This window comes from Poecile atricapillus, chromosome Z, assembly GCF_030490865.1.
Source record: "Poecile atricapillus isolate bPoeAtr1 chromosome Z, bPoeAtr1.hap1, whole genome shotgun sequence".
Taxonomy (NCBI): Eukaryota; Metazoa; Chordata; class Aves; order Passeriformes; family Paridae; genus Poecile; species Poecile atricapillus.
The window spans coordinates 17,459,682-17,471,144 of record NC_081289.1 but is presented as its reverse complement, the minus strand read 5'-3'; the positions used below and the strand labels follow the sequence as shown (position 1 = coordinate 17,471,144).

Below are 11,463 nucleotides of genomic sequence, written 5' to 3'. Positions count from 1 at the left end.
ACTGTGGCTTTACTCACAGTAGAAAGGTGGTATCTCATCTTAAATCTTCAAATTTGTCTTACTCTACACAAGGGATCTGAGTTTGTCCTCACTGCTTGCTGTGGAGATTGGAGAACTAACTTGCACATCCCAGGCACGTGATTTCTTTTCCTTCAAGAGTCGCTATAACACTGGCTTTGCTTCCACACCTAAACAATTTACACACTAAATTGAAGAATCAACTCTGATTCTAGTTACAAGATTATCTTAATTAGTTAAGGAATGTATCAGCCTCTCTACTGTTGAATACCTTTGTACCTCTCAGGAATGTGGTAATGGTTAAATTTTCTGCCAGTCTGGAGGTGAACAGCTTTTGGGCTTTGTTGGATTCCAGAAAATAATTAAATGAAGAAGCATCATTAAATGAAGACCCTGCAGCATGCAGCTAAAGGCATTGCCTTTTGTGGTCACCAATCCTCTCTGACTGTTTGCAAAACTCACTCTTTGTCCTCATTATCATTACACTTTGACCAGAAGAAGAGATCTCGTTTTTGCACCCAGGCCTTACTGGCAGGCAATGACTGAAAACTACAGGAGGTACTTTCTTACTTTCCCTGTGTCTGTTTCTGCCTACCCAAAACTGCATCCTAATTCTGGCTGATGACTTGGCTAGTTGCCCTTTCCTCCACACTCTTGTAAAGTCTCTTGGCAGATTTGTGGTACAAAAATTTGATATAAATACAAAGGGCATTCTTTAATGTAGGACTAAAAATGTACATAGTGTCCATCCTACTTTGTCTCTTACTATTTTCCTTATTTCCCTTGCACAACATTAGGAAAAATTGGATGCATATCCTTTCTGAAATAGATTCCTATTCCAGATGCCTAGTCTTGGGGAAGAGGAAGCTCTGCCTCATGGGGGAACAGATTCATCTCCCTGTGCAGTGCGGGGTGGGGTGATGTCGGCACATTGCACGATAACCGTGCCAGTGCTTTCCTGTTGCTTCACCAGCTAAATGTGAGTGTGCACATGCCCAAAGCCCTGTGCTCTGCCCTGAGCTTGTGTAACAACAGGGAATGCCAGGTAAGCCCAGACTCTCAAGAGCTGCTGTGGCAACTGCTGTGCTGCTGGGGATGTTAGCACATCACCTGGGTTTCTGCTGACCAGACCAGCTCTTAGTCTGCTAAAAGAATCTGAACTGTTGCATTGTTTGATCTCTTTGCTGTAAAGTAACTTGTGCATAGCTGAAGCAAACATCTTTGGTCTGGATTTCACTTCACTTTGCAGCATACAAAGAGTCACAGACAATTCAGGTTATTTACCATAAAAGTGAGTAAATTTTCCAGTACATGGTTGGGTCTACTCTTGTCGGGTGTGAGTGCTGTCAGAGCAGGAGGGGTTGGAGCCCCCTCTGTCCATGCCTGACCCTTGCAGTTAGAGCAGGGCTGTATGTGACGTGTTTCACACCAGGCAGTGAGGCCAGTAAGACTCTGAAATGTGCTAGATGGAAGCAAATCATACTTGGGGCTGCAGTTTGGGCTTTTCTCTCTCCTTGTGCAGCTGCTGGTTGAATGGGTTTCCCAAGTTCCCACCTGCAGGCCATCTGAGCCTTTTCTCTGTAGGGCAAGTTGGAGAACAATGGGGAGCAAAGGTCTGAAACCAAATAGAGTGGGGGAAAAAAGTAGGCTATATGTCAGTAGCAGTTTCATAACCGATGGAAACTAGTATGGGAGCATTTGCCCCTGGGAAGAGGCTGAATCTTTTTTCATCAGATACAAATGAGGCAATGCAAAGGAGGAGGAGGAGGATTCTATTAAAATTAGAGGGGGGAGGAATTTGATGGTATGACTTGGGCAGGAGAAACTCTCACAATCTGTCCTGCCTTATTTGATCCATATAGGTCAAAGATTTGATTATATGGTATTCCCTGTTAGAGAGGTTTTAGCATATTGTCTTCCTTACTCACATGTACAAGGTCACCTGTTTTATTAGAATCTCCGGTGCTGCCTACCTCAGGGAGGGGGATGCCTGGAAAGAGCACTGAGCTGCAAAAGGGGCTGGTGTGAGCATTTAAGCTAAGCACTAGTTGACATTTGGAGTTGTAAGCAACAAGAGCTTTGCCAAACCTGACCTGAACGTTGGCTGTGACTGGATCATTGCACCTGGTCAAGTTACAGTGCAAAAATTTGTACAGTGCTACTGTTAAGCAGCTGAGCCTTGTGAGCTCTATTTAGGGCTTGTACTTATGAAGCAACTGGAATAACATGTTGGGTATGGTGGTAACTCCTCCTCTCTGGCGCTTGAATTTAGACTTGGATTTTATTCAGTTTTTTGACCAGGACCTCAGCTGTTTGCAAAGGGGCAAAGCAGGACTTGTGATAGTGTTTCTGAACACCCCTGGGCACAGAGTTCCATCTGACCTTGGGAATGTCCTTAGATCAACACCAGGAGGTTTCTAATATATCTGAGGAGAAAGAAACATCTGCCCCACTTTTGTTTTTTTGTATCCCCCCTCTGGTCTAAGTGGGTATAAATGATATAGAATAAAACGGGAATTGCCCTTGGGTAACCTCCAGGAAGCAGAATTCTCCTTTGTTGGCATAGCTTTATGAATGGATTTATAAATGCTACGTAAACACCACCCCCACCGAAGGAGTCTGACTGTCCCAGTGGTGCCCACTGGGCTCATCCAGGGATGCATTTGCACTTGGCCCTATTGCGAGTCTTCCCTGCTGCTCCTGTGAAGTGGTCATCCCTGTTCCCATTTGTCTCAGCTCTGAGGAGCACACCATGACCATACAGGCGAGTTTCCGTGAACTGTATACTCTGGCATTTTCCTGTTCCAGTCACTCCAGGGATAATAAATAGTAATGGTAATAAATAAAAGCAGATGCTATAGACTGAAGCTTATGTATGACACATTTTCCAATGTACACATGTTCTAGTACATGAAGTGCTCTCTGAGTGTATGGTTTAGTTTCTTCTCTGATACCTCTCCAGTGGCAGGAAACTGGGGTGCTTGGGTGCAGGAGGGAGGCAAAGTAGTCTTCTGCAGTTGTGGCTATGGGCAGATTCACCTACAGACTGCAAACAAGTGGTCTGAAGAAGAAGTCGATGCTGAAGGAGTCAGTCTTCCTTACCCTGGTGTACATGCTTCTGCCTTCATGTTTATAAGAATTTTTGAGTGGACAGAAATTTTCTTAGGTTAATACCAGTTAGTGGAACATGAAAGAAGTTTAAGGGATTTTTAATCTCATGAGATGAGGACCTCCCTGGTTGTAGCTGCAGGTCGTGTATGCAATGCTAGTTAATACCACTCTTGAATAACAAGTACAATGTAATACAAGTGTCATACACTGCGTTTTACTGAGGTCCTCAGATGAGGGGGGTGTGTGTGTAGGAATATGAATATGCTTGTAATGCTCTAGGGCTTGAACTAGTTCCATGTGGAGCCAGCTGGGATGTACCTATGGAATAAAGCTTACGCAGCTGCAGAGCATGCTGGTCAGAGTTAAATGGGCTTCACTGCATGAAGCAGTGCACATACCTAGTCCATATCAGCAAAAATATGTGCATACATATCAGATTCAATTAGTTCACCACTCTTGAATTTCTCTTACTTGGGCTGCAAAAGAAAATGGTACTGGTTTGGACCACGTGACCCCTCTGTGGTCTCTTCAAACTTTTTCTATTCTGTGATTCTGATTCTGCCTCACACCTACTGAAGTGGAATGTTTTGTTTCAGATTAAGTGAAGAATATTCCATTAAGTGAAACTGATTTGGCTTGAACTAGTGAGCTTGTTTTTAGAGATTTTAGAAATCTCCAGTTTTATCAGTGGTCAGTTTTGAACCTTCAGTGTTCAGCATTGAAGCCTGCTAAGCCAAAACCAGAAATTCAATGAATTTAATAGATTTGGTAATCAATAACAAGAAGAGACTGACAAGACAAGAAGAAATAAATGTCATGTTTTTAATGCTGAGTTGAACAGCCTTACATGAAGACAAAGCACCAAATGTTGAGTCTCTCTCAGCAAAGCCTAAGAGCACTGGCTGGCTGTCCAAACCCACCTTTTTTTCAGTATTCATCATTGAAGGGATACTCTGGATGGTCACGCCACCTGTGGAAAGTTCAGATTGGACAAGTGAGCTCCTTGGGTGAAGCAAGATATCAAATCACTGCAGTCATCCTGTGCCCAGCAAACCTCTTCCTTGCAATATATATGTGGCCTTCATGGAAGGCTCTTCTTTTTCAAGAGCTGTTCTGCTCTGAATAACTGTCCCTCCAGAGCTGGAAGCAAGCCTGTGTATTTAAGGAAAGGACAGTGAAGGACCATTTTTCAGGCCTACAGATTGCATATCTTAAGAAGGGGAAAATCAACAGGACTCTGGATGACTATTCTCATTATTTAACTCAGGTGAGTAGAAGTGTTTTAGGAAAGGGGGATGGCTTCACCATGTGTGCACTGTGGAAAGGGAAGACTTTTTTCAGATGTCTAGAGAGACCCCTAGAAATAAAGGTTATGTGTGAAGAGGTGGAGACACCAGACTGTTCTACTTATGCCCTTAGAGTTGGCATGAACAGATCTCGGTCTGGTGTGGTGCTTTCTCCAAGCAGCTGCCATACCTAAACTAGGTCTGGCTAGCTCAGCCTACATAAAGATACTCTGCCAGCATCTACGGTGGCAGAGAATTTACAAATAAGCTTTGTGATGACCCAGTTCAAGGGAGAAAGGGATGGTCATGGGTGCATCCTAACAAAGATAGAGACATTTCAGGCTTTGTTTTAGAAACTGCATGCTCAGGGAAGATGCACAATCCAGGATCATTATAAAAGGCAAGAAGAAAATTCCCAGGGTCAGCTTCGGGTGAGAAAAATAACACTGTGTTTGCCCATTATTGGCAGACTTCGGAGAGAGGTAGCTGTTTTCTGTTGTGGTTTTTCTTGTTTGTTTAAGAAGATGATGCTAAATCACAAGCCCTGGCTTGACAAACACTTTCCATGAGCTAAATGAAAAATTTCTGAAGAGCATTCTCAGGTGCACCGTGGCAGCTGGCTGCCTTGTCTTACAGCACAGCACAACAAATACTGGCATTTATCCAGCTGTGAATCGTTCCAGTCTGGGAAGGACACATTTCACAATATTGAAGGTAACTAACTGGAAGGCATCAAACATTTTGAATTGGTTGTGTCAAAACATTTCATTCCAGTATTCAGCCATGATCAAGTGTTTACACATTAACAGATTGAGTTGGTTGAAAAAAAACCCAAAAAACAAAACAAGCCGCAACACTTTGGCTTGTTTGCCTTCAGTATAATTTGATAATGTCTGAGTTGCCAGTGTCATTATCTCTACTTTTCATCTATCGAGCATGCTTGCTAATCAGATCTCACATATTCAAAAGTCTGAGTCCTTTGAGTGAAAATGATTCACTTGGAGGAGTAAGTGCAGCTTGGCATAACTGGTAAGGAAAAACATCCATAGCAGAGAATGGGAGCATAAGATAAATGAAGCAGATACATTAATATAAAGCTTGCCCTGCATGATGCTTCTAGATTTCTCCAAGAGGAGAAGAAACAATTTCAGGTTAAGATTTCCTGAAGTACTCATGTTTTTATAAAACCTCCATTTTCTTCTCAGATGCTTAACTTGCTAATTCATTCCACTGATTGCATTCTCCTGTTTGTATAGGCTTACTCATACCGTCAGAACAACAGGTTTGCACATAGTACCCTTTTGGTAGCTGATAAGGGGAAGAAGCAGAGAAAATCTGGATTTTTCCATTCCTGCTGGCATGTGCATCACAGCAGTCAAAGGTTTTGCATGAAGCTGACTAACCAAAAGATTTTCTGTATCATGGTTTGACTTTTTCAGATACAGATTGCTGGATGAAATAAGAAATATGTTTAGGCTGGTAATTTGTCTGATGCAGTGTCAATTCCAGACACTTCAGTGTGGTAACGCAAAGTAGGCATATATATCTATATATATATAAATCTATATATCTGCTCCTCACATGGCAACATCACTTTTCTGATAAGTCATTTTTCATAAGTGAGATCAGATTGTACTTAAACATTTTTCCCCAAACAGGGAACTCTTGTGAAAACTAGAACTGCCAATGCCCATCCTGTGCATCCTGTTTCCTTATCCTTGGTGGCCTCCTGTGACCAAATTCAGTCTAATAATGCAAAGCATTTAACTTAATATTTTTTTAGATCGGTGGCTTGGAAAGTTTTTGCCCTGTGGGCATTTGCAGCCTTTAACTTTGCTTCTGGGAAAGGCTCTTGCATTTATACCAAGGTTACATATCATATATATAATCTTTAAAGTTTAAATGATGCTATAAATCTATTTTGCTACATAAAACCAAACTGTGTCAGATACCAAAACACACTTAAGAATCTCCTAGGTTATTTGCAAGAAGCCTTCTGGAACTAAGTACTGCTAATTGATGGAAAGCTATTTTAAGAAACTAAAGCTTCAGAGCACCTGGCTGAGCTTAAATATGAAAAATGAGCTCCATTATGATGCTTTTAACTTAGTGCATATTTTTGATCATATTTATGCAGCACAGTAAGTGGTTTGTTTGTTTCTTTGCAACATCTCCCTGTATCTTTTGAGTAATGGTCAACATTTTAGAGTGCTATTGATGCTGTTATCAATGCTTTTCATTTCACGCTACAGTTTACCAGGACACAGATAATCCAAGGTAAAAAGAGAAATGCATGGAAATTAAGCTCTAGCATTTGGCTACTTATTGAGTGCTCTGAAAGGGGGAAAACAAAGTTTGGCCATAAACTGTAGATGCTTTTGAGCTGAAGGAAAAACAAACAGCCTCATCCTCAGGAAAAGGGGATGTCGGGTAGGTCTGAGCTTTCAGGTGAAGCAAAACTATATTGAGTGGTAAGCTGTAGGTGACAAGCAGCAAGAGATCAAGCCTTGTTACTTCTCAGAAGAGGTAATTAGGAAGTGGTCTAGCAGTCAAACAAGCTTCCTGTTCTTCTTTTTTTCTTAGAAGAAGGTACAACTCAATTTTATTTGAATTTCAGCTCCAATATCCACACATTTAGGCAGGGGTGATGCTATGCCTTATCAGTGTCTGAGACCACCGTTCCCATATAGCAGAAAGAGTTTAAGGAAACGGAGTAGAGTAGCAGGATACAGTCACTTTCTACAGTGACTGTAGAAGGGTGGGCTTTGAGAACCTGAGCTGCAGGCAAATACTGTATGCTTATTTTTGCAGTGAGTGAGCATATTCAGGTTGCATTAAAAGTCTCTCATGTTTAAGCCTTACCTTAGAATAGGGTTGTTTATGCAAAAGTTAATATTAAAAGGAAGTGATTTTTTTTTTTTTTTAATTCTCTAAAAGAACAGGAATGCTCTATGAATATCTAGGATTTCTCCTGTACTTACATTAACAGTTCCACATAACGAACATTTTTGTTCAAGGCTTCAATTTCTTTCATCTCTTTCTCAGTGAGGGAGAAGTCAAAGATCTAATGGAAGAGATGTTAGGATTACGTTAGCATTTCTTGTCATAATCAACCTTCATATGTTCCAGATTCAAAAAGCACAGTCCCTCCTTCTCCCTGTACCTCTCCCACAAACCCATGCTTACTTGCATTTGCAGTAGTCTTGAGGACATGAATAAGCCCAGTCACATTTGTCTACACCATTTTTGCAAGAAGGGGAATGTAGACTGGCAATGCTGAGCCACCAGCTTTAAAAGTAATGTATTTCCAGGGTAAGTAGGGAGCAGCGTGAGTACTGAGTGCTGCAAGGGATCCAGGAACAAAATAATCTTATTTTTGGGTTGCAGTCAAACCAAATGCTTTCTGGTGGTGTGTTTGTGAACCTTTCTGTTACTCTCGTGTGTAGCAACCCTTCCCTAGCACAGCTGTTCCATACAGGGCAGAACGATCCTGATCTCCTGCAGCCTTGGGCTGCTGACCTTCTGAGTTACCTCATCTTGCTTGTGCTGCTCACTGCAGCAGCCGGTGCTCTGGGACACAGCACCAGCTGGAGCTCTAGCTGCTCCAGAGGGTTAAAAGCCAACATTTCCTCTATGCATTGCTCTGTTATTGTCAGATCTTGTTACCATTTAGTGGTGGGGACAAAAAGCATCAAATATGGCAAAGTTTGCCATTGGTCAAGTCTTACAGATCTCTGCAGAAAAAACATGGGAATTACCTGTACTTACATGGCTAAGCCCATGTAAGTGGATTTGTCCATGTACTATTGAGGTATGAATTTACCTGGAAATTCTCTCTGATGCGTTGTGGATTGAAACTTTTTGGGATCACCACCACCCCTCGCTGGACGTTGAAACGCAAAGCAATCTGTGCCGCAGTCTTGTTGTACTTCTTGCCAATGGCATTCAGCACAGGATCCTTCAGTAAAGGAGGGGAGGACACATTTACCCTGGAAAAAAAGTGTGAAGAAAAAGAAAACAAAAAACCTCCTCATCTTTAATGTCAAAACACAGAGGTATCTACTTGTTTGTGGACAGAACACTGCACCTTTTGACAAGTAGGGTGAAAGACAGGAGAAAAGCTTTGGCTTTTAGGTTGGCGGGTTGTCAAAGGCAACTTCCTATGCGATGTCCTAACGTTGACTTAGTTTCTCCTTCCTCACCTAAGCCTCACACATTCCACATTCCAAACACTTGCCTTCTGTTAGAGGAGACCTAAGGCAACCTCCTATGCAGGCACCTGGCATTCTTTGATGACAGCATGCAGCAGGAGTGTTGAAAGTTTACTCACAACAGTAATATTTAGACACTGAAGTTTAAAGCTGCTTTAAAAAATGGGGGCAGAAGTATTTTGCATGGAGACACAGCAGTGGACAACTATATTTCCCTGGATATTGTCTTTCTATCAGAAAGTAAAATGGGGACTTACCATGATTCATCCCTTGAGGTTCCCAATGGGCTGTACCCAACAATAACGATGTCATGTTGTCTGCAAAATTCTAGGAGTTTGGGCTGGGTGAAGTAGGGATGACATTCTACCTACATGAGTAACACAGAATGATTAATCAACAGGACCAGAAACAGAAGATATCCTCATATTTGAGAGAGCCACAGACCAGGTGATGCTTTCAGGAAAGGGATAGACGTAAATTAGGGAATAGGGAACTTCATCTGTGGTTGCTATTCAAATTGTACATTGCTGGGTGACTGAAATTAATTTTTTTTTAATTTTTTTTTTTTTTGTGGACAGCAGATGTCAATCAGCAAATATAATTTGGCTGCAGGAAACTTTTATTGGCCTGCAGTGGGAAGGTGGCAATAAATGGAGATTATGGAGGTGAGGCAAGCTCACTAGACAAGTAGACTGAGAAGGACCCATCTCATGTGGGTCAGCTCTCCATTTCTCTGCCTCTTGCATTCAGGATGACTAATCTGATGTTGTTTTTAGGAAAGTGTTGGCATAAGCTGTCCCAGTTAGAAAGGTGAGGGGGGGTATACAAAAGGTGAGATTATGGCCTTGTTGTGAGCTCTGCCCTCCCACGTTGCAAACACCGCTCCCTCACAGGCATGGATTTTCTGGCTGTGATCTCAGACTCTGGGAAATGGATGTCTAAAAGGTGACAGAGCAACCACTGTTTGCAGTGGTTGCTATCTGGCAAGTCTGAAGCTATCTGGCACGTCTATGCTTCCTGGCTAGCTGCCCTAAGATGGACTTAATCTTTTGCCTGGTTTTCCTTGACCCCAGGAAGCATCAGCAATGCTCAGTGCAGTTGTAGGGGCACGCCAGAAGCAGCAATTGCATTTTGCACCCACTGGGCACATTAATACCAGGGAAGGGTGCTGGAATTTCCTGTTCTCTCAGGCAGCCTTTCCCTCCAGGCCAAAAACAGAAATGAAAGCTGTGGCCAGCCCCCTTGCCCTGCCTCATGGTCGTTTCAGCCCTCCAGGCCAGGCGCTGGGAGTGGGAAGTTGGTCCCAGTTGGTCCCTGGCCTCTTCTCTGTTACTGCTAATGTGGATATTTGTTTGTGCCAGATGAGTCAGAAGAGCTTCCCAGAGATTTCTAGGAAATGCAGTGACCTGCCAAATGCCAGAGCCAAAGGTACTGGGCGCTCAGATGGGTCACTGCCACTTGTCACCTTCTCAGAGCCCTACTGCTGTAATTTAACTCGGATGTGCCTGTCATCCTTACGGGATTGTTAGCTCGGGCCAGTCACGTAACAGGGTCTCCTTTAATTGAGTGCTTTCTCTATCTCTTACAAATGTCTTATACGAAAAGTACAAGAGTACAGCAAATTCAGAGTTGCTTCTAATGGCTTTTACACTTGAGAAGCCTGGAGTGACTCAGGATCTGTAGGGTTGGGCTGGTGTCAGTTATATGGCTTCATTGAGGACAGGTTAGCTCTGAATGGCTTTCTTGGGAATGTTTGGACTTGAAGTAAGGTACGTGGCCGAGGTCTAAGATCTGCTTTGGCTCAGCATCCAGTCTTGTTATGGAGCTTTGACCCAAAGGCACCAGTTTTACAGTCCTGGAGCAGAAACTGAGGAAAGCGATTGCTCCAGAGCCTTCAAATATTGATCTTTAGCCTAGATAGGAAGAGTAATATTTTTAAGCTAGAAATGGAAGTATGGAGGGCGACATCTGTGGCAAGGTACACATCACCTTTCTGTACATGGTGGCTTAGGCTGTGTGTTTGCATTCCCCAAAGGGCAGTGGCAGCGTGGCAGGCGCTGCCCTTGGCTTGCAGTCATACCTGGTTGCTGACAGGTTTGTACTTAAGTCCTGGCTTGTTCATGATCATCTCCAGTTGCCTGCGGTTGAAATTGGATACTCCAATAGACTTTGCCAAGCCTGCATCTTTACATGCCTCCAGAGCCTGCAAAGAAAGCAAAGACAAGAGGAGTCCCACATGTTGGCTTGATTTCTTGGAGCGTGCATTTTAGAGAGAGGTGGAAGATAGACCATTATTGAGACCTTTTGCTGCAGCAGAACTAAGAGCTCTACTAGCATGAGGGCTGGTGTTGTCCAGACAAACCAAACTCTATTCCTGTGTCGACCTGCTTTCCAGACCAAACCCTAATGTTTTTTTGCCTCCTGTGAGGGTAGAATTTGTCTGGAGAGCAGAAAGATATAACTCAAGATATAGATGCTTAAGTGCCAAGCAACTGCTTTTAAAGAGCTTTGCTTACTTTATGCTGCTTTAGCAGTGCTCCAAAGCTGGAGAAGGAAAAGTGAACAAAACAGATTGCTTTCCTGATAAGTCAATTCACTCCTTTTGATTGTAAGACAGCTTTTCATATGAAGTCTTTATCCAGTGAAATCCCCTAAATATCTGGCAAGGCACATCATGCAACCTGCACAGAAAACTTCAGTGCAGTATCAAGCAAGAGGGGAAAAAAAAAAAGGTAGATGGGAGAGAGGCATTCTCGATATTTTTTCACTTTAGACAAATCCTAGTAGCTGAGAAACTCTTATGAATACTGGATATGAATATATTCCCTGGTCTTTGT

General features: G+C 42.7%; 1 protein-coding gene across 1 annotated transcript in view; it reads right to left on the bottom strand.

Moving 5' to 3' along the window:
• Window positions 1-3,937: 3,937 nt before the first annotated feature.
• LOC131592613 (aldo-keto reductase family 1 member D1-like) overlaps window positions 3,938-11,463 on the bottom strand; it is a 34,715-nt gene continuing 27,189 nt past the window's right edge. The window contains exons 5-9 of the mRNA XM_058864229.1: window positions 10,707-10,829; window positions 8,884-8,993; window positions 8,239-8,404; window positions 7,397-7,479; window positions 3,938-4,099 (exon numbers count right to left, since the gene is read on the bottom strand). Coding sequence (XP_058720212.1) covers window positions 4,057-4,099; window positions 7,397-7,479; window positions 8,239-8,404; window positions 8,884-8,993; window positions 10,707-10,829 — 525 coding nt within the window. The 3' untranslated portion in view covers window positions 3,938-4,056. The remainder of the gene's footprint in view (window positions 4,100-7,396; window positions 7,480-8,238; window positions 8,405-8,883; window positions 8,994-10,706; window positions 10,830-11,463) is intronic.